The following is a 27,014-nucleotide window of genomic DNA, read 5'->3' on the forward strand; positions in this document are numbered from 1 at the left end:
AACCCAGTTCCTCATGGCTTCTCCCATCTCTCTCCACCCGGGTCCCACAGGAGTCTGTGGCTTTGGAGGCCCCTATGGGGAAACTGTAGCGACAGGCGCTTACCGTGCCTTCCGCGTGGCGACAGCAGCAGGACACTGCGGAGCCTTCTCAGGCAGTGACAGCAGCAGGACTAGCAAGTCACAGGGCGGTAATTATGCCACACCTCCTCCTAGAGCTTCTGTCCGCCAGCAGCTTCCCGCTTCTTCTGACTCTTCTTCCTCCTCGTCTGTCCTGACTCCAGCACCATATCCTTCCTGATAGGTCCCCACTCTGGCATTCACTGCTGCTCTTCTCCCAGCCTCTGCCTGCCCCCAGGTCTCTGCAGCAGCTTTGCTGTGGCCCATCTCTGCCTTCCAGAGGGGCCAGTGTGTGTCCACACACAGCCCTTCTTCTGTGCACCTGGCCCCCTAACCATTGTCTCCTGTGTTAGAACAGGCTGCCCAGTAATACCCAGTGATGTTTTTTTCCTGTCGTATTCCCTAACAGCCCCCTCTGGGTAAAGAGGATGATGCTTGTTTAGAAGATTCTAAAGGCATTGTACAATTCTTGGCATAAAAAACTTTATCGCAGTTTGTTTCATAGAAACATTTTTAAAGAAAGATCTAATATCAGATATATAAATAGTCTATTTTAAATTCGCATTGCTTCTCTTCTTATTTGTATTAGGCTTGTGAGGGAGAGAAAAGGTCTTAACATTTAGCCTTGAAATACTATCTTGTGATTTTGCTGTACTTTGAAGCCCATGACTTGTGACTTTGTCATAAATCCCACATTTTGGGACTGCAGATCTAAACATGGCTGTCAAGTCTACATTACAGGATTACTCAAATACAATTTTGAAGAACTTTTAGGGTAGGCAAGCCTTTCTTGACCGGGAATATTTTTCCAGCTCAGTTACTTGCGTACTTACAGAAGCTACCTAGAGACATCTTTTGTAGCACTAAGACTCTTACAGATGAATGCTGCCCTCTCTCTGTAGCTGTAGGAGCCACTTCTCCTCTCCTACTGCATGCCCCTCTCCTGCCTCCCCTTAGTTCTCCCGGCTGTCCAGGGTGCTTTTCCTCCTGTTACTGCGCATCATGCAGTGCACAGTAGCGTGTGTCCTCTGCTTCACAGTCGGCTTCAGCTTCTTGCAACCCTTACCTGGAAACTTATGCTGGCCTGCAGGTGTGATAAAATACTGTGGTGGCAGGGAGGGCAGGAGGGGGGAGTTCTGACTATGAACATTGTTTGGTCAGAAGCGGTTTTTTAGTCTGAAATGATAAGACGAACCTGCTTCTTAACTTCCACCAAATTGTGTCTGGAATCCGGATCTGTGCTGTCCAGTGTAGTAGCCTCTGGCCACACGTGGCTCTCAAGCACTTGAACTGTGGCTCATCCAAACTGAGCTGTGTCCTAAGCACACATCTAATTTTACAGACTTAATACGGAAAAAAGAATGCAAAATGTCTCATTAGTAGTTGTTTTTTATATTGATTACGCGTTGAAATTAATGTTAATTTGGGTATATTGGGTTAAATAAAATATACTTTTTTTTTTTGGCTGCACCATGTGGCATGCGGCATCTCAGTTCCCCGACCAGGGATCGAACCCACGCCCCCTGCATTGGGAGCGCAGAGTCTTAACCACTGGACTGTCAGGGAACTCCCTAAAATATACATTACTAATATTTATTTCATGTGTTTCTTTGTACTTTTTTAACGCGGCCACTAGAAAACGTAAGGCTTGTAGATTTTGTTGAACAGCGCGACCTGGCTGTTAGTCATCATGGCTAATACCAAGATGATGGAGAATTTATTATAATCCATTCCATGTGCCAGAAAAGAAGATGCTTGAGGTTCTGTTTTGTTTTGTTTTTATCAGAAATTTTGGTACCAACTAATTGTTTGAGGATTTTCTTAGGTAAGTCAGAAAACCTTAGAATATGCAGGCTACCAGTAGTTAATAGAAGTTAGTGAATACAATGAATATTTGTAACCCTGCCTAGGGAAATTATCGTTTAATAATGCAATAAGAAGTAACAGGCTAGCTTTACTGATTAATTTCTGTAATGTTTAGTTAAGGTAGTAAACTTGTAAGTAATTACTCAAAGAGAAAGACATTCTGAGTTTGCAGATTTTCCATCTTGGTAATATAGAAGGTGTGCCATATGCACCCAATACTTTATTGGATCTATTTCTACCTAACAGCCATGCTCATTTTGCAGTTGTAACCTATTTCAGTTGTCATGGGTTCTTTAAATAGCCAACACAGTTGTCTTACTTTCAGGTGTATTTTTAACAACAGCTTAAAAATAAAACCATTAAAATCAAACTTGTGCACATAGATAGTTCACATAATAAGTCTTCACAAAGCAAGAGAAAGGGGCTTCATATGAAATGGAAACCACATTTGAAAAGAAACTGCTTGCTTATTTCTCTTTGTTAGTCCTGTGGTTGTAAAGATTTTTTTTCATCTACTTTTGTGCAGGAATCCAACCTATACCTTCTCAGGGAGGGAAGCTAGAAATAGCTGGCACTGTGGTTGGCCACTGGGCTGGGAGCAGACGGGGCCGTGGAGGCCGTGGGCCTTTCCCCCTACAGGTAGTTTCTGTTGGAGGACCAGCAAGAGGGTAAGTTCTGAACAATGAAAATGTATTTGTATAAGCTTAAAAACACAGCCTCTTACTTGTTACTTTAATCATGAGTTTACTAGGAACATTTTTACATCATTAAATACATTCTTCTTTAATACCATTCTTAGTGGTTGTATAGGATTCCATTATATATAGCATTATGTAATTATTTAAACCATTAGTAAATAATTATCCCAAAATTACTCAATTAACCATTTTTTAATGTTTTTAAAAAAAGAACATTTTTGAAGTGCATTATTTTGAAAATTGAATACACTGGATATGTACCAAAAAAATAAGATTGATTACTTGGACTAAATCTTTGGTGTGACCATGATTTAATAAAGTTTGTGCTTCCTGTAGCGTAGACTAGACACCTTTAAATCCATTTGATATGATTTTAAATGTTTAAATGTTATCTGTAACAGATTCAAGTCTGTTTGTTTTTGTCCTCTTTTATGTGTTTAGGCGTCCAAGAGGAGTTATTTCCACTCCAGTGATCAGAACATTTGGAAGAGGTGGAAGGTACTATGGCAGAGGCTATAAAAACCAGGGTGCGATTCAGGTAATAACACAACATAGTGCTAGTGCCAGTTCACTCCTGAGTGCCTGATCGTCCCAGGCCAGTGTTTCAGTGCCTGTGTCCAGACAGGAGGGGTGTCGGAATGTTTCTGTAGCTATTGAGCTAACACAGTAGCGGCACATGGTGCTTACCAAATGTACATTCCCTCAGACCCAGATCATTTTATCATCACTTGTGGTAAAGAGAGCATGATCTCGTGTTCACGTGCTGTACATAGGAATTTAGCTGAGAATAATCCAGGAGCTATTAATGCTGTTTATATTATAAAACATTATGTAGGTAAATCACATTTAGGATTTAAAAGAAAATTGTGACTTTAAATCCTGGAACAGTGCATCTTTTTCTCCTCCTGGACCATCTTGACTAGCTCTTCCCTGAAAGGATCAGCTCATGAGAAAATAAAGTCACGTCTGTCTTCATGAAAGAGCTAGAACTGCCGCTTTGGATATTCCATTTTAGGACTTGGATTCTGATGAACTTCCCTTGAGAACAATCTTTTAAAAACACCAATCAGCCCTAACAGTGTATTATGTTGTCTCACTTACTGAATTATGGCGTTTCGTCAAAGTACACAGTTTTTTCCCATAGCATCCTTGTGAACATTAAGAGGAGTACACTCTTGTGACTCATTTATTAATAACCCATATTTGGAAACTTACTTGGCCAAGAGAAAATAAAACTTCTGCCTTTGCCAGGTGATCTTAGCGTCTTGGTAGCTTCTGTTTCGATGAAATACATCAAGCAAGTCAAGTGCAGAGGCAGTCTCTTTCCTGAAAGCAGGCCCAGGCAGCCCCTCTTTGTAGCACAGCATCCAGCAAGGGGGAGGTACTCAGCTCGTTCTGGCTCTCCTGTAGCCCCACCCTGACCTTCCTCAGCCTTCACCAAAATGCCCTTTTGAGCTAGAGGCACTCTCAGCCTCTCGACTGGTTTACAAGAGGGAGGAGAACTTCATTCTTACTGGTTCTCCAGAGCTCGTCCTATAAAAATGCCTCTGGTTGTACGTTATGGTCATACATGGTGGATACAGGGGCCTTTCCTAAGCTGGTAGTGGGGAATATGTGTCCCTATGTTGCTTAAGCACTTTTATTTTTATTTTAATATAAAACCGAGATACCAAAAACCACACAGACACACAAATATAGCTTCATCAGTTATAAGTCAAATAGCCATGTAGCCATCACCTGTGTGATGAATAGCATTTTCCCAGCCATATCAAGAGCCCCTCACGGGCCCAATCCCAACACTAACCCCCTGCCTCCCTCTGCACAAAATAACTACAACCCTGGAGTTTTACACTCAGTTATTTCTCCCTTGCCTCTTTCTGGTTTTATCACTCACGTGTGCATTCCTAGACACTGATGTTGAATTGTGTTCATTTTCTTATAGTTTGCTATGTCTTCTAAGTCTCTCTGAATCAGCAGGCTTCCCTCCCCCCGCTTTCTTTTCCTTCATTTATCTATTGAAGGACAGCCCAAGTTATTTCACCTACAGACTTCTGGCTTTTGCCGAGTGCACACTCATACTCATGGTGCTGTTTCCCATGTGGCTCTGACCTTTCTTGCCCGCCGGTAGCTGGGTCTGGATGGTGCATCGGACTTCGGTTTGTCCCTGTGGCAAGACTGTAGTGTGTGCTTTCATGTCTGCTTATCTGTTTTTATGTTAGGACCTGTTAATCTGTTCATATACTGCAGATTGCGAAATGAAGATATTCTCATTCGGTCATTTCTTTTATTTATTGGGGTATTTTTATAAAAAGATGCTTCCCATTGCTTTCTGTTTTTGGTGCCTGAGTATTACAGCCCTTACCGGAACTAGGTCAACACATGGTTTTTTGTAGCTCACCTCACCCATCCTTGGCCACTGGGCCCTTTGCCGTGACCTCTGGTCTTCAGTAGCTTCCTGTCTGGTGTATCACCCAGCCCGGCAGACCAGTGACAGTCGTTTCTCTTAGTTTCTCAGTTTCTTTAGTGAGAAATGGCATTTCAAGTAGGAGAACCGATGGACCCTGGCTGCCATAGGGTCAGTCATTGTTCCTAGTGTTCTGTGTACATAGACACACAGAGTCCTGTTTCTTTATATATGTAAACACACACACAACCGATGTGCCTTTTTATTGTATTTTTTAAAGGTATGATTCTCATGAATTCACACTGATGTTTCCAGTTCAAACTGAGGACTATAGGCTTTTATTTAGTCACATTTCTGTTACATCTCTATTTTCTTTCTTCTACACCAAATCACCATTTCTAGGCTTTTCCTACGAACAGAGCTAGAGGGAAAAGGTGTACACATGCACACTCACATATACTATGCACACACAAACATATATACATGTAATCTGCTTTTTTCCTCCCTAATTAAACTGACTCTTCTAATTCAAATTTAGGATTTTAGGAATTTGACTTAACCTTTACTGTTTATATCAGTATGTCTTTTCTTCCCTTCTGAGAATCTTGGTTCCTAAGAACCCAGAGGATGATTAAATTAGAACATCCCATAACTCATTATTTACTTCATCCCACATTGCATACACAGTCTGCTAGGAATAGCTAATTCTTCCATCACCAGCACAGTCACTGGGAACAGTTAAAAGAAAATGTTGGTATATGCTTCCCCCATTTTCCCCTGTCATCCTCACAGTTTTGAAAAACAGCTTTGCTACTATTGTCTGCATTGTCCAAAGTATACTCCTTTCAGCCACATTTGTCCAGGGTTTGTAGATAACTGTGTCCCGTGCCCCACCAGCCTTGAGTCTGCTGGTCCATTTTGTCCCTCTAAGGCTCTTTCTTTAGTGGGTTCCTAGGGAAGACTTAGGAAAGCAGTGTTTAATTTGAAAACAGTTTATTTTCCTAGCAATTAGAAATATTGGTTCACATCTTCTCAAGTGACTTACACATTATTTGATTTTCTTCTGTTATAAAGCTTTGCTGTTAAAGACTAATAATAATTGAATTGTCTTTCCCTTTGAAGTCATTTGCTGTTTTGGCTAAATGCCTAAATTGTTTTCGTTTTTCCATCAAAGTTTAGTGACATGCCCTGCTGCTGGTCATTCTTGGTCAATGCACTCAGTATGCAATGCTTTCTTTCCAAGTGCAATTTCAAATTTGTTTATGTCAGAAAATTTTCTTGAATTACTAGTTTTTCATTTCAGTTCTTTTGCTTTGCTTTGTTTTCATCTCTGGTGCTCCTGTCGTACTAGACCTTCTGGGTCTGTCTTCGGTGTTTGGCATACTCTTGATTCCTTTTCGTCTCTTCCTTTCTTTTTTGAGATGTAACTCATATACTATACAATTCACCTGTTTAAAGTGTACAATTCAGTCTCTTCCTAAGGTCATACGCAATCACCCCAAAAGAAACCCCTTATTCATGAGCAGTCATACACCCCACCCCCATAGTCTCTGGTGGATCTGCTTTCTGTCTAGAGTTGCTCTCTGTACATTTCATGTAAGTGCACATGTTGTGCCCCCTACCAGGACTTCATTCTGTATTACTGCTGAGTGATGCTTCATTATATAGATGCACTACATTTTGTTTACTTGTTCATCAGTTGATGGACATTTAGATTGTTTCCACTTTTTGACTATTATGAATAATGCTGCTATGAACATATATGTACAAGTTTGGTTTTTTCCCCCCGGTTTTATTGAGATGTAATTGACACATAATATTATATTAGTTTCATGTGTACAGCATAATGATTCGATATTTGTGTTTATTGCAAAATGATCACCACAATAAGTCTAGTTAACATCCATCACCACACATAATTACAAATTTCTTCTTCTTGTGATGAGAAATCTTTTAAGTGATGAGTATATCTTGTGATGAGTATATCTTTTAAGATATACTCTTTTAGCAACTTTCAAATATATGAGTACTGTTAACTATAAGAGTGTTGTTAACTACTGTTAACAACTTTCAAATATATAAGAGTACTGTTAACTGTTAGCTACACATTTTCACTTCTCTCCGGTATGCATGTAGGAGTGAATTTCTGGGTCATATGGTAACTCTGTGTTTAAGCATTTGAGGAACTGCAAAACTGTTTTCAAAATGGCTGCACCATTTTCCATTCCTATCAGCAATGTATGAGGATTCCAATTCTCTACATGCATGTCAATACTTGCTACTATCTGTTGTTGAGTTAGGCCATCCTAGTGGGTATGAAATGGTGTCTCATTGTGGTTTTGATCTGCATTTCCCTTTCTTCATCTCTCTGATTTTAAAAGTTTTGTTCTTTCACCTTCAGGTACTATGATGTTTATTTGGTGTTGTTTCTTCTAGTTTAGTGTTCATTTCTGGAATTATTTTTTCTTTATTTTAAATTCTTCCCAAAGTTTTTCGCCTCACTTTATGGCTTTTCCTGGTTTAATCTGTGCTCCTCTTCCTCATCCTGTCCTGTCACAGCCTGCTTTAAAATCAAAGGAAGCAGTCTTGGTCTTTTATTGACATGCCTTTCTGATGTATTTCATTGTCCTTAGGGATGTTGTTCCACCTTTTATTGCCATAATGTGTGGATTCCTTGGTACTTCCTGTTGCTCGCTTTTAAGTGAAAGTAGTGTTCTTGCACCTTGAGAAGGACAGATGATGAAGGGCAGCTTGTTTCCTAAGAGCCTCTGGCCTTCCTTTCTCTGTTGCTGCCATCCTGATGGGGCCAGCGCTGATACGATGTGTCAGTGGGACAGAGGAGGCAGTGCTGCCCCGTGCTTGTGGTACATATAGTGGTGGAGGGCCCCTTGCCGTGGCCTAGGCTTATGGGAAGAATTAGCTGTAGAGAGAGGGAGTGTCTGTTTCCAAGCAGGTACAGGCTGGCTTTCCTTCTTAGTCTTCCTGCATCCTTCATAACTATAGGGAGGTTCCCTAATAAGCAGGCGCCTCAACGCATTTCCTGTAGCAGGCACCCATGGGGGAACTGCTTAATCACCACTGGCAATACTGCCACAAGTGTGTGTTTAGTCTGGCAAGTGGATTTTTCCTCGAGAGAGTGAGGGTTTTGAGATTTGAAAGCATGTACTTGAGGTCTTCAGTATTATTTTTCTCCGCTTCTTGGCCCTCCTATATTTTTATATTAATTATGTTTCTCAAGGTTCCAAGAGAATGACAGTAGTATTGACTTCTAGAAAAGTTTACATGAGTGTTTCTGAACTATAGGATTGAAAACTAAAATGAGAAGACACTGTGTAAAACTGAGCCCAAATGGGGAACATGATTACCTGTGGTGTACAAGAGGGTGTCTCTAAAGCAAGGGTGATAGGTACCTCCAGTTCCACTCTGTATATAGACTACAGAGTGGATAGAGTATATAATAGAATGTTTAGAGTATAGAAAATTTAGATGATAGAATGGATAGCGTATAAAATAGAATGTATAGAGTGGATAGATTATAGAGTGTATATAGACTGTAAAGTATAGAGAGTACAGTTGACCCTTGGACAATGCCGACTCTCTGCGCAGTTGAAAATCCACATATAACTTTTTTTTTTTTGCGGTACGCGGGCCTCTCACTGTTGTGGCCTCCCGTTGCGGAGCACAGGCTCCGGACGCGCAGGCTCAGTGGCCATGGCTCACGGGCCCAGCCGCTCCGCGGCATGTGGGATCTTCCCGGACCGGGGCACAAACCCGTGTCCCCTGCATCGGCAGGCGGACTCTCAACCACTGCGCCACCGGGAAAGCCCGACATATAACTTTACAGTGAGCCCTCCTCCATATCCACAGTTCCACATCCGCAGATTCAACCAACTGTGGATCATGTAGTACTGCAGTATGTGTTTATTGAAAAAAAACCGCATAATGGCAGACTTGCGCAGTTCACATCCATGTTGTTCAAGGGTCAACTGTATAGAGAATGTATAGAGTATATAATAGAATATATAGAGAATAGAGTGCATAGAGTATGTAATAGAATGTAGAGAGTATATAGAGTATACAATAGAATATGTAGAGTTTACAGAATATAGATTATGGAGGATATAGAGTATGTAATGGAATGTATAGAGAGTATACACAGTATAAAATGCATAGGGTAGAGAGTACCTAACAATGAGAGATACAGCCATGCACTCGCTGTGTTCTGTTCTTAAATCTGCAGTGAGTGTCATCAGGCCTCAACTGGTGTCTCCTCTCACCCGCTGTTTATCAAAAACTGCCTTATCGCTTGCTGTGCTTCATTTTAAATAGGGCAAGCCTCCTTATGCTGCTTCAGCAGAAGAAGTGGCCAAAGAACTGAAGTCGAGATCCGGGGAATCTAAATCCTCCGCTGTGTCTTCAGACGGGTCCCTGGCCGAAAACGGAGCGGTGGCTGAGGAGAAGCCGGCTGCCCAGATGAATGGGAGCGCGGGCGACACCAGGGCCCCCAGCCACTCGGAAAGTGCCTTGAACAATGACTCTAAGACGTGCAATACAAATCCTCACTTAAATGCACTAAGTACAGACAGTGCTTGCCATAGAGCTGATGCTCTGGAGGCAGCTGTCTTAAAGAAAGAAGAGTAAACTTATTTTTTATAGAGGGTGAAGGATGCTGGAAGGGTAAGGATTTAGGAATATCTGGAGAGAAAGAGAGCCTACAGTTATGTACATTTTTTCCTTTCCGTAAGAGAAAAATGAGGACTTTGGAAATTCGGATCCCTCTTTGATATCAGAGATTTAAACAACACATTTTTAGTTTTAACCAGTTGTAGTCAAAATGCTACAATAAAACAAAAAGAGAGAAAGAAAATGAAGAGCATTTGACTCCCACACTTAAAATGAAGTACACACAAAGTTTAAACTGGTTAATGACAAAAGCCTATAGCTGTGTTTCTTGAACTATAAAGAAAACAAATTTTGGCAGTCTTTAAGTATATATAGCTTAAAATATCATTTTTAGCATTTGGCACCATATGTATGCCATTATCTTTGATTTTGCATTACTGTTCACAAGAAAGCTTTGTCTAAGGCTTTGATTTTATGATTATGAAAGAAATTAGGCACAACCACAGTTTTTCTTTCTTACTTAAATTTCATCACTGTTGATGTGGTTCTTTTGTGTTAAAAAAAGAAGTGCAACTATCAAAACTAAAAAAACTATAGAGTAATATTGCCGTTCTGCTGATTTTAAATATACAGTACATCATACATACTTTACAAGCAAGTTAAATGGAGATAAAGTTGAAATCATAGAAGATGCAAATGACCTTTCAAAATCAACACACTGTGTTCTGAAACTTTTCGTGACTTAATACCATGCATCTGTGATCAATGAACTATGTGGTTTTGAATCGGACGTAGACCATTAGTGCTACTACTTGAGCTAAACTTCTGCATGGTTCATAATTTTTAAAGTGTGTAGTTAATATTATGCATGTTATTGTCCTTTCTTCCATTCTTACCAGTATGTGCCCATTTGCAAAACAAAAATGCTAATAATCAGTAATAGTCCTATAAAAGATGTTAACTCTGTTTAGTCATTGACTGATCTTGCTCTAACCTTAAAATTTTGTGATTATTGACCTCTGTTGCATTTATTCTAAAACCCCCCAAATTATCTAGCTGTTTCGAATATCAACATTACCCTGGTGTATTCACTGCTGTATGCATTATTGTTCTTTGTTGCTGTTTTATGCCTTCATATTAGCAAAATATGAAATTCTGTGAAAAACAAAAAAAATCCCTTTGATCTTTAAAAAAAAAAAGCAAAAAAAAACAACCCCCCCTTCTGTAGCAGGAAACAAATTGCTTGTTCTTGAGAACTTTCCCATCAAGAATTTAGTAGAAGCAGGTATACTTATATCATTTTGATGTTTTTGTTAATGTTTCCAAACAATGTACTTTGAAATCAGAATCACTTCTTATTCGTTTTCATATAATTCTCCTGATGCTCTTCATCACACATTAGTGATCAGAAATGAGATGTAATTCCCCAATCCCTGCCCGCAAGACCTGAGTAGGATCTTACTGTAAGTTGAAGGGAGTTTTGCCCTAACTCATGGATTGTGCAAGAATGAACTGCTGTTGGGTTTGACTGATTGTAGATGGGTTGTGGTGTGGTGTATCTGAAGGCTATTGAATGCAACTTACAATGCTTAATAAAAATCTTTATTCTTTTAGTATAAAGATGGTACGGCTTTTAAATTCCTTGTAAAAACATACATTTTACTGAGGTTTAATTCAAATTGAGACAGCTACTGAAGAGCTTAGTCAAATAACCAAAATTTAGAAATATTTTGCCCATTGCAGGTAATTCCAGGTTTCTAGCTCTAAAGAAACATATGTGGTCAAAAGGCAAGTTATGCTGATGTCTGAATTTCATAGTTACAAAAAAGACGTATTCTCTGATAGAGCAGGCTTAGAAATAGAAATTTAATTAAAAAAAAAAAGCCCAAGGAAGAAATACATTTGATCTTGATTAAACCGCTTTTTGTTTTTTACAAGATCCATACAGTATTCAGATTTGTTTCGTTTTTACTTAATGTCCTTTTTTGTTCTAGTATCTACCACATTATATTTAGTTGTCATGTCTCCTTAGTCTCTTCGTCCTGACAGTTTCTCAGACTTACCTTGTTTTTGGTGATCTTGTGACAGCCTTGAGGAGTAGTCAGATATTTTGTTGAATGTCTTATAACTGTGATTCGTCTGATTTTTTTTTTTTTCATGAGTGGACTGGGGTTAGGCTTCATAAAATTAACATGCCTTATCACCATTGATAGCGACTTGATCATCTGGCTGAGTTAGTGTTGGTCAGGTCTCTTCACTGTAAGGTTGCCGGCTCCTACTCCTTTCCATACTGTGCTCTTTGATAGAGCCACCATGTGGCTCACGAGTGACTCACGAGTGGGGAGTCATGCTTGAGTTAGCTAGTAAATTATTTGGAATTCTTGTGCGTGGCAAATTTGTCTCTTCTCCGCCATTTCCCCATATGTTTTTACATCATTGAGTTCTGAGTGCTTAGCACAGGACAGGGGTGAACGGTAGGCATTTAATACATTTTGGTCCTTTTTTTGTGAACATCCACTGTAAATCTCTCACGTTCTAATAACACCTTCAATGATGATACTAAAACAGGACGTGCTTTTTTAGAAGCACTGTCCTAGGTGTTTTCGCTCAATTAATGCTCACAGCAATGCTATCAGGATGACACTGTTATCACCACCGAAGGTTTTTAACTTATTGGAGGCCACACTGCTAGTGAGCGGTGGAGACAGGGTCTGAGTCCTTGCCCTTTGGAGCCCACGCTCAGAGCCTTTGAGGCGCCCTTTAGTCCATCATTCCCCTATGCATGGCCCGCCCAGCTCCTCCGGAACCGCTTCTCCGGGAGGTGCGGGGAGGTGGGGCTGTGTCCCCGCCTCCGCGGGGTGGGCAGGAGGGGAGCGGCCACACGGGAGAGACGGGGGCGGAGGGGGCGGTGTCAGAAGACGTAGTATCAAAGATGCTGGGACTGCGGGCGCGCGCTCTCGGCCGGGGTCGGAGAGGGGAGGGCCGCCTTAAGGCCCCGCCCGCCCGGCCTCCTAGTCGGAGGAAGACGCGCCCGGGATGCGCGCTTCCGGCCTTGCGTGGAGGGGGGTGGGGCCATGCGTAGGGCGGGGCAGGGCGGGGCCTTGAGTAGGGCAGGCCCGTTCCTCCGTGCGCTGACGGTGCGCGCGCACCTCTTTCCTCCTATTCGTGAGTTCTGCGTTCCGCTGCGTCGCAACGCTGCCACCCAGGCTAGGCGCGAGGCGACCGCGGGAGGTCGGCGGTGGCCGGTTCGGTGTCCACACTGCCGACACCTGGGGCCGAATTCCGCGCGCAGAGAGCTGACCGGATCCTCGGGGACCGCGAGAGCTAGGCCGGGTTCCCTACACGGTCACCAAGATGCTGACATCGAAGATTTCAAAGCTAAAAAGAAGGAGCTAGAAGAAATTGTTCCGCCAGTTATTAGCGAACTATGGAAATGCAGGCCCTCCCCAAACTGGGGATGAAGAACCAGCAGACAAAGATGAGTTGTAGACATTGCTCTGCTAGTGCTGTAATATTGTAAATAACTGGACTCAGGAACTTTCCTTAGGAGAAAATTGAGAGAAAAGTCTCGAATGTGATTGGAATCTTCACCTTGGAGTGGAGTTGAAAATGCTGTCGCCCAAGTAGCTGTTTACTGCTTTTCATTAGCAGTTGCTCACGTGTCTTGGGGTGGGGGGCGAGGAGGAATTGGCTATCATCAAAAGTAGGTAAAAAATCTGGGTTAGGATGTGTGTTCACCTTGAAAATGTTCTATTTAACAATTGGGTCATGTGCATCTGGTGTAGGAACTCTTTTTCTACCATAAGTGATACCAGTCAATGTTTGTTATTTACACTGGTCTTAGAAAAAGAAAAGAAAACCCTCCAGTTCTGGGGTTGGGCACCGGCACCGCATGTCCCTATAGCCTGGGAGCCACCTACGCCTCTGTGGGACCCACCACGGTTCCCGGTGCCCGGGACGGATGAGGCACTGTCCTGAGCCAGTCTGTTCCAAGCAAGCCCTGAGTGTTCTCCTGGTTCTGACAGGTGTACAGACTCCAAATGCTGTTAACCCTCTACTCCTACAGGCTGTGGCTCTGGGATTTGGAGGAAATAAAGGAAGCACCCACACCTCTCCTTTCTGACACTTGTCTGGTCAATCGTGTTGGCCCCACTGTTCCTCAGGGACGTAGCTTTGAGCTCCTCTGCGTTCGTATCATGCTCTGGTCCACAGTACCAAGGGCCACGATGGCCCCCCAGTCCTTGCTTGCACTCATTTTGCGAGGCACTGGGGAGCGGGGGGGGGGGCGGGCTTCCGCTTTACAGAAACCTCAATTCCAGTGAGGACTCACCAGCACGTTTAATCTAGTGTCAATTGCAAACGCCTGTCAAGTTTCCTCCATTGGACTGTCTTTTCAGGGAGGGTTGTATTCTCAGTGCCACCGGCCCCTACCTCCAGATGCCAGCAGTGCCTCCCCATCATGACAACTGCATGATGCTACCCTTCCCCTTCCCCACCCCCGCTCCTCTCTGGAGCAGGTCCTCCCCGCTGAAGAAGAACCCTGTGTTTTGGAGAGGGGGAGAGGGATGGAGGCACAGGCCTGGGCAGGAAGCAAAGGGAGGCCGAGGGACACCACGCTTGCTTGGGGACAGGCTGGCCATCTCTCCCACGTCACTAGGATCACGGGGGATGGCCTGAGTGGCATCCAGAAATAGGTGAGGGACCAGCAGCTGTGCGTGGCACTCTGGGGCTCGGGACTGAATTCTGACCCCAGTGTTGCTCGTAGGACAATTCACATACTCTCCTGGGCTGATGGTTTCTTTTCCCTTTCTTCCTTTTTGAAAAATAGCTTCTACTGATTTTTTTTTTTCTGGTTTCAAAAGTAATATGTTTATTGTAGTAACTTTAAGAAATATAGGTAAACAAAAAGGAAAAGAAAAATCACTATACTGTTAATATTGTTAATATTCTTAATCACCATATTGTTAATATTTGGCCTCTATCTTTCATTTTTCTATGTAATATATAATTTTTTGCAGAAAATAAACCATTATACATGTTTTATAACATTTTCTCCCCACCTACAAAATATTTTATGGCTCTTTCTCTCTACCATTTCATATTCTTCCATAGCCCCACGATTCCACGGGTAGCTGCACCATGAAGTACCTGCTTGCCCCGTGTGGCTGGACATGGCTTTATTTTGGCATCCCCCAGTATTGATGGAGCATCTGTGTTGGGTACTGCCCTAGGTCCTGAGGCTCAGAGGGCAGCAAGTGCCCTCCCTTCATGGGCATTTACAATTAGGGGCTGGGTGAAGTATACCTATGTACAAATAAGACTATTTCAGACAACAAGATGAGGAAAATAAAACACGGTGATGGTTACGAGGCAGGGAGGGCCTCTGGGATGGGGGATGAGAAGGATAGTGGTCTGTGGAGAATGGGGTCAGGCTTGGGCCCGGGTTAGGAAGCAGTGGATGGAGAGAATTCATGAGTGAGAGGGAAAGCCAATGATGCAGGGTGAGGGTTCTGGGCATGCTGGTGGCCCTTCAGAGGTTGTGACCAGTCTCCAGGTGGTCACAGCCTGGGAGGCATGCACACCCTACAGGTGGTTAGCATTTCACCAGAAGGACTGCCTAAGGGTGGGATGTGAGGGTAGGTTGTCTTGGTCCTTGGTGCTGACCAGACCCTGACTCTTTGCTAGAATGACGCATAAAATGGTTTTCTGGTTTTCATCTGCGTTGCTTCGATTGCCAGTGAGGGTGATATATCCCTTCTTAGGTTTACTGTGCCCTCAGTTTACCATTTTCTAATTGACAGAGAACGTCTAATGCCCTGGCTCTTTCCTGATTCCAAAATCCCAGGCCAAGGCAAGAATGTTAAGAAATAATTCAGCAGTTGTACCCTCACCCATATGATTGCCTGCAAGGACAAAGAGTTTCCGACACCTCCCTCCTCGTCCCCCCTCTTGGCCTCAGAGGGAGCCTGTTGCCGCACTGGGTGCCTGTTCTTTCCTGATGTAGGTGTTCTCAGGAGTAGCTCTCTCTTCCAGGGAACTTATTCTACCCTCACATTTCCTGAGAATGACTAATTTATTACCCCCTTTTACTCCTTAATCCCCACTTAGTCAAATGAACCTTGCAGAGGCCACTTTGCCTGGAGCCCTGTCTTTGCCCTGCCCATGTGGGCCTAGGCTGTTGAATGCTTGTCCTCTGCTCTTTGCTCTGTTAGCTTCCCTAGCACAGACTGGGCCACAGATGACCCGAGGACCTGTAGACAGGGCCAAAGTAGCTCTGCACTAGATGCTTCACCCTGTGCTATGGGCTGGACTGTATCCCCTCCACTTTCATATTTTGGAGCCCTGACCCCAGTCCTTCAGAGTAGGACCTTCTTTGGAAATAGGGTTACTGCAGATATAATTAGGATGAGGTCCTGCTGGAGTGGGGTGGGCCCTAACCCAACAAATCTGGTGTCGCTATAAAAAGGGGAAATTTCGACACAGAAACAGATACACACAAAGGAACAAAATGGCCATGTGAAGACTGGACTGATGCTACCACAAGCCAAAAAGCTACCAGAAGCTGGAGAGAAGCCTGGAGCAGACCCTTCCTGGGGCCTTCAGATGGGGCATGGCCTCGCTGACACCTTTATCTTAGACTTCTGGCCTCTGGAACCCTGAGATGACACATTTCTGTGGTCCTAAGTCACCCAGTGTGGTACCTTGACATGGCAGCCGCCGGAAGCTGATACGCTCTGCATGCTGCCGTCCTGTTAAGTGCAGACTGGACTCTGCCCAGGGGTCTCTGAAACCATGGGGGATGGGCACCACCACCCCAGACCCTTAGCTGGGTGTGACTTAGCTCTGGCTGCATGTGTTTCTTTTTTCTTGACAGCCAGAACGGTGACTGGAAATGGCCCAGGCAGACCTGAATGTGAACGGTTCTACCTGGAATGAACCTGCCTGGTAGCAAGAACTATGGCCCTGCCTCTCAGACAGATGGAGGCTGATTTCAGGCTGAGGGTCTCGTCCTCACTTGGTATCAACCCAGCGACCATGTTGGGTCCCATACAAGTGCTCCCAAACCCATGCATCTGGGAAGAAAGATCTTAGGTCTTCCCTGCTTAGAGAGATTCCTGGATCTCCATCGGTCCTTTTGTCCACCTGTTGGTCATCTGGGCCCACTGGGGCTGGCGTTGTGCTTGTTGCTGAGGACTCAGCCATGAGCAGAATAGAGACCTCTCTGTGCTGTGTCACGTCACCTGAGTGGACAGTCATGTGGAAATGCAACGAGAAAAAATAAACCCATGTGAAAGTGCAACAGCAATGATAATATGCTCTATGAAGGAAAATGCAGTGGAAAGGAGGAACTTACTATGGTGGAGGAAGGTGTCAGGGAATCCTCTGATGAATGACCTGGAAGCCAGGTGGGAATTACCCAGGCAGAGTTTGAGCTGCATCAGGGTGGGTACCCTGGTTGGCCTTAGCCTGCTGTGTCTGGCAGGCACTGGCACCCATAGCAGACCTAGCCAGACCACATCGTGCCACACCCCCTCGTGGCATTTGTGCATGTCCATCCCTGCAGACCTGAGTGACCCCAGTGTGGGCTATAGGAGGGCCACCCTGGTCCCAGTTTGACCAGAATAGCCTTGTTTGCCCCTGTTCTGGTGTTTTATTAACAGCACCCTTTTGGATAATAAATTATATGGTCATCCAGCTGAGTGAGTTTGGTCTACAAACTCACTGCTTCCAAGCATCACAGGGCCATCCTAGAGATGGACAACAAGAAGGGCACACTTTCGTACCCATCAGAAAACCCCAGAAGGCTTCCAAAGTTCCTGTGGCTTACTGTTCATTTCAGTTGGTTCTGGTTCTGATCACCATGGTCCAAGTAGCCCAAGAAGCTCTTAGAATTTTCTTTGCATTCATCAGATGGATTCATCTGATACAAAAGCACACATCCAACCCTGAATTGGTATGTCCTTTCTGACATCTCCCCGCAAGACAGTTATTAGTTTTCTGTCTCCTGCTCTGGCATATGAGCTCCTTGGAGGTAGGAATGGTGTATGCCTTGTTCACTGCTATAACATCTGCAGTAGTTGTGTGCCAACACATCGGATAACTAGATTAAATGAACAAATTCTTGGAAACATACAACTTACCAAAACTGAATCATGAAGATATAGAACATCTCAATAGATCTATAACTATTTAGAAGATTGAATCAATAATCAAAAACCAAGAAAAGCCCAGGACCAGATAGCTGCACTGAATTCTACCACACATTTAAAGAAAAAATTAACACCAATCCTTCTTAAACTCTTCCCAAAAACTGAAGAGGAGGGAATACTTCCTAATCCTTTCTATGAAGCCAGCATTACCCTGACAAAAGCCAGACAAAGATTCTACAAGAACAGAAAACTACAAAACAATCCCTTATAAACATTGACGCAAAATCCTCAACAAAATACTAGGAAACCAAATTCGACAGCATATTAAAAGGATCATACACCCTAACCAAATGGGATTTATTTCTGGGATGCAAGGATAGTTCAACATCCTTAAAATCAAGGAAAAAAAAAAAACCAATCAGTGTAATACAGACCACATTAACAGAATAAAGGGGAAAAATAATCATCTCAATTGATGCAGAAAAAGCATTTGACAAAATTCAACACTCTTTCATGATAAACAAACAAACAAAAAACTCTACAAACTAGGATAGAAAGAAACTTCTTCAGTGTAGTAAAGGCCATATATGAAAAGCCCAAACCAAACATCATATTCAATGGTGAAAGACTAAAAAAAGCTTTTCCCTTAAGATCAGGAACAAGAGAAAGATGCCCATTTCACCACTTCTATTCAGTGTGCTGTTGGATGCTCTAGCCAGAGTAATTGGGCAAGAAAAATAAATTTAAAAAGCATTCAAATTAGAAAGGAAGAAGTAAAATTATTTCTGTTCATAGATAACATGATCTTATGTCATGTAAAATCATCAAGATTTGGGAACTCTAAAGATTCTACAAATAACTGTTAGAACTAAAAAACAAATTCAGCAAACGTGCAAGATACTGAATCAACATACAAAAATCAGTTTTGTTTCCATACACTAAGAGTGAACAATCCAAAAAGGAAATTAGGAACATAATTCCACATACAATAGCATCAAACAAACAAAATACCTACGAATAAACTTAGCCAAGGAGACAAAATATCTGTACACTGAAAACTTATATAAAACATTGCTGAAAGCAATTAAAGAAGATACAAATAAATAGGAAGACATCCCACGTTAATGGATCAGAAGGCTTACTGTTGTTAAGATATCAATATTACCCAAAGTGATCTACAGATTCAACACAATCCTTGTCAAAATTCCAATAGCTCTTTGTGCAGAAATGGAGAGGCCAATCCTCAGATTAATATGGAATTGTAAGGGGCCCAGAAGAGCAAAAACAATCTTGGAAAAGAAGAGCCAAGTTGGAGGTCTCACACTTCCTAATTTCAAAACTTACCACAAAGCTACAGTAATCAAAATAGTGTGGTGCTGGCATAAAGATACACAAACAAACCAATGAAATACAATAGAGACCCCAGAAATAAACCCTTGGCCCATATGGTCAAATGATTTCTGACAAGGGTGCAATGACCATTCAGTGGGGAAAGGAGTGTCCTTTCAACAAATGGTGCTGGGAAAACTAGATAACCACCTACAAAAGAATTAATTTGGACCCTTACTTCACACCCTATACAAAAATTAATTGAAAATGGATCAAAGTCTTAAACTTAAGAACTAAAACTACAAAACTCTTAAATGAAAACATACAGTGGAAAGCTTCATGACACTGGATTTAGCAGTGGTTTCTTAGATATGACATCAAATACACAGGCAACAAAAGGAAAAAACAGATGAATTGGGCTTTACCAACTCAAATAAAAAATGAGGAAAAGATGCAAAGACATTTCTCCAAAGAAGGTATATAAATAACCAAAAAGCACATAAAAAGATGCTGAACATCACTAATCATTAGGGAAATGCAAATCAAGACCACAATGATCATGGAGTTTCAGTAGAACCAAACTGTTGCCATTAAAAACTATTATATTGGGCTTTCCTGGTGGCGCAGTGGTTGAGAGTCCGCCTGCCGATGCAGGGGATACGGGTCCGTGCCCCGGTCCGGGAAGATCCCACATGCCGCGGAGCGGCTCGGCCTGTGAGCCATGGCCGCTGAGCCTGCGCGTCCGGAGCCTGTGCTCCGCAACGGGAGAGGCCACAACAGTGAGAGGGCCGCGTACAGCAAAAAACAAAACAAAAAACTATTATATTGAACTATACATTGAGAAATCAATCAAAATAAAAATATTTACTTCAAAAAAACCCCACAATGAGATACCACTTCCCACACATTAGGATGGCTTTAAAAAAAATTAAAACAAACAAACAAAAAACAAATCCCAAACCAGAAAATAATGTGTTGATGAAGATGTGGAGAAATTAGGACTCTTGTGCACTGTTGTTGGAAATGTAAAATGCTGTAGCTACTGTGGAAAACAGTATGGTGGTTCCTCAAAAAGTTAAAAATAGAATTACCATATGATTCAGCAATTTCACTTCTGGGTATACACACAAAAGAAGTGAAAGCAGGGACTTGAACAGATATTTGTATACCCATACTCATGGCCAAATAGTGGGGACAACCCAAGTGTCCATCAACAGTAAGCAGATAAACCAAATGTGGCATACCCATACAATGAAGTATCATTCGTTCTTAAAAAGGAAGGAAATTCTGACACATACTATACCATGGATGAACCTTGAGGACATTCTGCTAAGTGAAATAAGCATCACAAAAGGACAAATACTGTATGATGCCACTTATGTGAGGTCCCTAGAGTAGTCAAATTCATAAAGACAGAAAGTAAAATGGCGGTTACCAGGAGCTGGAGGTAAGGGGTAATGGGGAGTTAGGGTCAGAATTTCAGTCTGGAAAGATGAAAATAGTTGTAGAGATGGATGATGGTGATGGCTGCACAATACTGTAAATGTACTTAATGCTACAGAGCTGTACACCGAATAACGGTTAAAATGGTAAATTTTATGCTGTGTATGTTACCGCAATTTAAAAAAAAACCAAAAGCCCTGTACCTGCAATTCAGTACACTTTGTTGAGTAGTAGGTGAGTGAATAAATACATACTGGAAGATGCTGCTTTTCCACTGGGTAATAAGGTGAATAAAACACGCCTTGTCCTCAGATGCTCACTGCAGGGTATGCGGCACTGCAGTCATACTTCACCAGAGTGCCAGGGTGGAGGGGCAGCACATGGCCTTGTAGTTTGGAAGCCCACCCACCTTACCCCTACAGCATGCCAGGCTTCTTGGGGTGGGTGGTGAGGTCTTGATGCTGGCACAGACACATGGGTGCTGTGCCCTGGAGAATGAGGCAAACTTGGGGGACGGATGCTGAGGTAATGGGCAGACCACATGGAGGGGCCACTGAGCTTAGCGTGGCAGAGTGCTAAGGCCACCCCTATTCCTTTCTGGGTCCTTGCAAGTAATTTCCCTTCGTTCTCCTTCCTCGACTCACCCCTTCTAGGCCTCTGCTTCCAGGTCACCTCAGGAGCTCTCCGCCTCTGCCCAGCCCCCACCCTGTGCCAGTTTCCCCAGGGCACTGTGGTACCCAGCCCACTGTATGTGTTGCTGTCTCCCTTTACTGCCATATGAGCTCCACAACACTTGGGGCTGCTGAGTGCTCCATGGCTACAACACTGCTCAGCACACAGCAGATGTTCAATATATGTTGACGTAAATGAATGAGAAAGAGGGAGGACGTAGAGATAAGGCAGGCTTTCTGATGGGGGATAAGAGGGAACTCATTGGGAGAAACCAAAGAGAGGAAGAGTCTGGGACCCATACTGAGTCTTATTTTAGTCTGTAGCTGGCAGGCAGCCTCGGAAGAGCTTTGAGTAACAGGAAAGTATTTCAGTGGACACTTCCAGATGCAAGTGGACACAGCTGTAGACAGGGGAGTCCTGGAGGGCAAGGAGTAGAGGTGGGTGGTGCACGGTGACCAGAGCCATCCCAGAGGTCAGCAGTGAAGGACTTGGGGGTCAAGGATGGGCTCCCATGCCTAGTGTATGTGCTCAGGGTACCCTGGGAGGTGACAGAGGGGTGGCAGTGCAGGCTTAGGCCCTGGAGAAGTCTGGGTTCCTGGCTTGCTCCTTCCTCTCACTAGCCAGCTGACCTCCTCCATGAGGCATTCAACTGCTTTGGGCCTCAGTTTTCACTTCTGAAAAATGGCACCAGTACTATACCTCTCTCTGATACCTGTTTATATACCTATCTCTAAAGTGGCAGCAGTAACACCTAAGGTGTCAATGTGCGTGCTGAGTATGTAATAATCACTACCCAGGGGGTATGCTGAGTGCTTTATAAGCAGCTGGGTGAGTTCTGGTCCATGTCTGAAGAACTAAGCACAGTGCACTGTACCTGGTAAGCATTTGACAAATGCTGGGTACCTACTATCATTATTTGTAAAATAGGAAATGGAAGTGTCAGAGATGAGGACTGCCACAGTCAAGTTGGTCTCCAGAAGTTTCTGGCTTCGATGGATGATAAGTGGGGGGATGTGGACACTGCTAGTTTAAGTGCTTCTGTACTGCCATGGGGGAAGGTAACTCAGCAGTGCCCAGGCCAGGCTCTTCGGGGCCTCCTTGCAGACTTTGATCTACAGGCTGAGTACTGTTTATCCGCACCAATTCACATTGGGGTGTTAATTGTGGACAATGCTTAATAGTCACTCCCTAAGACTCTGGAGGGGAGCGTGGCAGCTAGAATTCAGGTTGGAAGACCTTGTGCTCCAGATCCTGGGCAGCTCACCAATGTGTGAGAGGGTGAGGGAGGGAGATAATCCCTTTCTCCCCATTTCCCCCTTCAACATCTTCTTTTTCCCACTCTCACATTGTCCCTGAAGCTGAACCGCTGAAGCTGCGGTTGAGGGGTCACCTGTAGAGGGAAGGTGGCTGACAATGTGAAGGCAGATTTTGACTCAACAGGAGGGAGAGCTGCCTACAAGTGGAGCAAGTTGCCCTTAGCAGCTGTAGGTCTCGGCTGAGTACCTGTCAGGGATGCTTCTGTGAGGTGAGCTGGGCCAGGTTTCCTGCCCCAAGCCTGGAATTCTGTGCTTGTGGTGGCCAGCATCTCCTAGCACCATGCATATTTTGCTTAGGGAGGGTGGGGAAGACCGACAGAGTGAGGGAGCACAGACAGGTTCCTTACTCTGAATTAGGAGCCAGCTCTATTCTAGCATCCTGAAATGATCACGGATGCCCAAAGGATGCAGCAGCTGGGTAGGGGGCAGGGGAGAGCCTGCTACAGAATGCCTTGGGAAAAGATCCCTCAGAGCCAGGCCTCCTCCCCATCTCACACTCAACAAAGAGCCTGACCACCACAGGTGAGGAGGGAGGACCACTTTAGGGCAAAGGATGCTGGGCCCAGAGCAACACTGCAGCACCTCTCGGTTCCCCCCTCCTCCTATATCCTTGTTGCCACCAGCAGAACTCAGCAATTTGGGACACAGACAAGAGGCCTGGGACCTGCTGTCCTCCCTGCACCTTAGGTCTCCCAGGCCTGGGGGCTCCCTCCAGGGCTCCTGGGCAGCTCAAATTCCAGGTAACTCCTTTCTCTTTACAGAGCTGACCCGTGCCAGCATGCTCCCGGGTCCCCTGAATTCTGTCCTCCTCTGAGGACTGAGCATCAAGGGAAGTCCATAGATCGTGTGAGGGAGGGTGGGCTGTCTCCAGCCAGGAGTAAGGGGGAAAGGGAAGTTGTATTCCCGCCAGAAACTCAGTCGGTAAGGTAGGAAGGAGGAGGGAACAGGAGGAAACCCCCACCCCTGGCTGCCCCCTGCTCCGCTGCTTATCAGATGAAACTTAGAGCCAAGTAGTTGCTCCTTGGCCTTCTTAACCAGGAAGGACGTCGTCCTCCTCCTTGGGGTCTCATCTCACACCCAGAGGGTCTCCCAGACCTGCCTTCCCCCTGTACCCCCAGTCCACATTCTCCCCGGGGAATCCCCCTACCCACCTTCTTCCAGGTGACAGTCTCCTAGCCCACCTTCTCCCCTGGAGGGGTGTCCCAGTCCACCTTCTCTCCCTGCAGGTCCCCCGACCCACCTTCTCCTGGCAGGTCCCCCGGTCCCTCTTCTCCCTCAGCAGTGTTCCCCCGGCCCACCGTCTCCCCCGGCGGTGTACCCCGGCCCGCCTTCCCCGCGGTCCCCGGCCCGCCTTCCCGCGGCGGGAGCGGCGGCCCAGGCTGGCGGGCGGAGGCGGCGCCACCCGGGGCGCTGACGTAGAGGCCGCTCGGCGGCCGGGGGTCCCTTCGGTGGGGCCGCGGCTCTCCGCCCGCCGCCCCCGCGCGTCCATTCCCTTTTGTGTCCCGCGCGCGGCCCGTCCCCCGCGCACACTCGCGCCCTGCGCCCCGCGGGCCGGCGGGCGGCTCCCGGCGCGGCCCTGCACCGCGCGCCCCGCTTTGTGTGGACGCGCCAGCCGGGTGCGCGCGGGCTGTAGTGCGCCCCCGGCCCCGTCCCCGGCCCCGTCCCCGGCCCCGGCCCCCGCCCGGCCCGGCCCGCCCGGCCCGACCCGGGAGCGCAGCGCGGGCCGAGGGGCGGGCGGGCGGCGCGGCGAACATGGCGACGGTGCCCGTGTACTGCGTCTGCCGGCTCCCCTACGATGTTACCCGCTTCATGATCGAGTGCGACGCCTGCAAGGACTGGTTCCACGGCAGGTGAGCGCGCAGCCGCCCGGCCCCGGCCCCGGCCCCCGGCCCCCGGCCCCGGCCCGGCCCGGTGAGCGCCCCGCAGGCCCCCGCCCGCCGCCTCCCGCCGGCCGCGCGCCCTTTTGTGCCCGGGGCGGGGGCCGGGGCTGGGCGGGCGCCCCTCGCCGCCGCCGCTCACAAAGCGGGCCCGCGGGGGGCCGCGGGTGGGGGCCGGGCCGGGAAGTTGGGGCGCCCAGCCGGCCGGGCCGCCTGACAGCGGGGCCGCGGAGGCCGGGCTCCCGAGGCCCAGGCCCCGCGCCCGCCGCCTCCCCCGCGAAGTTGCAGGAACTTTCCCCGCGCGGGCCCCGGAGAGGCGCGAGTGGCGGGTTCGGACGCCGGCGGGGCTGGGACGGACGTGGGGCCCGGCCAGGTGGCGGCCGACGCGCCCACCCTCCGCCGCGGCCCGGAGCTCCGGCACCTCGTCCGGGCGGGCGGGACCCCTGCCCGGCCCCAGCAGGGCTCCTGGACCCGGCCGGCCTGCATGTCCCCGGGCGGGAGTGCGGGTGACAGAATGGTGTCTCTGTGTGGGTGGGGGTGTTGTGACTTTGCCGCCTCCTCCCTGGCCATCACATTTCCCCATTCCCCTCCTCTCTGTTTTCAGACACAGGCCCACCCTGGTTTTCACTTGACCTTATGCTCTCAGAGGAAGATGGGGTGGGGGGAGGTAAAGCTTGGCCTTTGCCTGTGACCATGACCTGGCCCTGTGCCGAGTTTTCAAAAGCCCGAGGCCCCTTCCCACCCGAGGCCCCTTCCCACCCAGAAGTAAGTGGAGGAGGAGGAAGAGGAGGTGATACTGGTGCCCAAACTGCTCCAACAGGTTCTCATGTGTTTGGGCCTCAGCGGGACCGCCAGAGGCTGGCCGGGGTAGTGTACTCTCTATGCTCCAGTCTTAAACCCAGCAGGAGCAGGGCTGGGGGCAGGAGATGGGTGTGTGGTGGTAGGTGGTCCCTCAACCCCCAGAGAGGAGAGCCTCCCCCTGGCTTTAACTGTGGATGGGCCAGTGGCCCTTAAACGTGGACTGTGGTGTCTAGTCCTGCCAGTTTACATGTGGGGAGCCAGGCAGCCAGATGTGACAGGGCTCGCTCAGGCTGATCAGCACCAGGCCTGATTCCCAGCTCAGCGCCTGTGACGGTGACCCCAGTGAGGGTGGGTGGGACTCCATGGGACAGGGACTCCCACTGAAATCTCCTGGGCTTCCTGGGCTGCCTTCCTGTGGATGTCCAGGGTTGCAGAGACCCCACAGAGCAGAGGAGCCCAGAACACTGCTACTATGCACACCCACCAGTTGGCATCCTCTCAGAGTTCGTGGCTGGATCAAGGGTGAGAGCTGCCATGTGATCCTTCATGGCTCCTCAATTCCAGAGATACTGAGAAGCGGGCCCTGAGTGCCCTGAAAGTGGTAGGGCCTCTCCCTCCTCCCCCACCCCCACCGGGGGCCTGCAGAACTCCCTAGGTGCCCAGGCTGGGGGAGTGTGAGCACCTGGGAGGACCCTTGTCTGGCTGCCCAGGGGCCCTCTCCTCTGGGTGGGGAAGGCAAGACCAGTTCTGAGCTAGACTTTGAGAAGGGAGGTAGTGGGTGGGAGGAGTGGAGGAGGTAGGGAGAGACCCAAGAATGCGGGGCAGGCAGGGGAAAGGGGCTGAGGGCTGGCCTGAGGGGCTGGTGGCATTTGCTCGATTGGCTTAGGCAGAGGCAGGGAGAAAGATGCGTCCTGACACCTTAAAGGGGATGTTTTTGGGAGGTCTTATTTCTTTATTTCTTATTTTTCATGTGAGGTCTTTGATTTGATCTGATGTACGCACAGATCATTTTGATCAGCACAGATTCATTTCCACTTATGTGGGGTCGCCCTAGGGTCTGAAGGGGGCTGTGCTTTCCCCCTGCCATGGGGCACATCTTCTCTGCATCTAATCAAGGGTCCCTTACGGAAGTGAGTGAGCCCTGAGACCAGAACACGTCCTGTAGTCCTTAGTCCCCTGGGTGGCTCAGGGGAGGTGCTGTGATGGGGGAACACAGGGTCAGGGGTTGGGACCTTTGTGGGCAAGGCTGCATGAGGCCCTCACAGCCCTGGGCAACCCCCCCACCTCTCTTGGTGTGGCCCTTCTCCACTGTGACAGGAAGGTGTGTGACAGGATCCACATGTTTCCAAATCTGATATTCTGGATGGATGGCCCTCCACTCTTTCCAGATCCATGTATCATTTGTACTGTTTACTTCATATTCAACAGCTCAACTCACTTTTTAAAAGTTTGAATACTTTGTAACTTCTTATTTTGAGAGAATTTTAAACCTAAAGAAGAGTTAACAAAAAAGGTACAGTTTCCTTCTATCCCACACCCTGCCTCCCCTGAAGTTAACATCTTATCAAATTATGCTGGAAGCATGGAAACTATGCTGAGGCAGAAACACTAGGACAGTACTGCTAACCAAACTCCAGGCCTCGGGCAGATTTATTTAGTTCTAGGACCCCATTTCAGTCTTGTGTCTCCTTACTCTCCTGAATCTTTCTTTTCCAAGG

General features: G+C 46.5%; 2 protein-coding genes and 1 pseudogene across 8 annotated transcripts in view; 2 read left to right on the forward strand and 1 right to left on the reverse strand.

Annotated features, from left to right (window-relative positions):
- Nucleotides 1-11,332, forward strand: part of FAM120A (family with sequence similarity 120 member A) — a 104,331-nt gene extending 92,999 nt beyond the window's left edge. For 2 of the 3 annotated variants that reach the window (XM_089912987.1, XM_022564594.3), the window contains 4 exons: nucleotides 51-188; nucleotides 2,510-2,651; nucleotides 3,123-3,219; nucleotides 9,415-11,332. In XM_089912987.1, the coding sequence (XP_089769113.1) occupies nucleotides 51-188; nucleotides 2,510-2,651; nucleotides 3,123-3,219; nucleotides 9,415-9,726 (689 nt within the window). In that variant the 3' untranslated portion in view covers nucleotides 9,727-11,332. The remainder of the gene's footprint in view (nucleotides 1-50; nucleotides 189-2,509; nucleotides 2,652-3,122; nucleotides 3,220-9,414) is intronic. The other variant, XM_089912985.1, reaches the window with a different exon arrangement.
- On the reverse strand, nucleotides 10,869-25,914 carry LOC149748902 (uncharacterized; annotated as a pseudogene).
- PHF2 (PHD finger protein 2) overlaps nucleotides 24,051-27,014 on the forward strand; it is a 94,406-nt gene continuing 91,442 nt past the window's right edge. For 3 of the 5 annotated variants that reach the window (XM_089912983.1, XM_089912982.1, XM_022564535.3), the window contains exon 1: nucleotides 24,278-24,468. In XM_089912983.1, the coding sequence (XP_089769109.1) occupies nucleotides 24,371-24,468 (98 nt within the window). In that variant the 5' untranslated portion in view covers nucleotides 24,278-24,370. Of the gene's footprint in view, nucleotides 24,469-27,014 lie in introns of all 5 variants that reach the window. The other 2 variants (XM_089912984.1, XM_022564533.3) reach the window with 2 other exon arrangements.

This window comes from Delphinapterus leucas, chromosome 6 (assembly GCF_059928025.1).
Source record: "Delphinapterus leucas isolate spDelLeu-1000000601 "Yukka" chromosome 6, BTC_Dleu_Yukka2, whole genome shotgun sequence".
Classification (NCBI taxonomy): domain Eukaryota; kingdom Metazoa; phylum Chordata; class Mammalia; order Artiodactyla; family Monodontidae; genus Delphinapterus; species Delphinapterus leucas.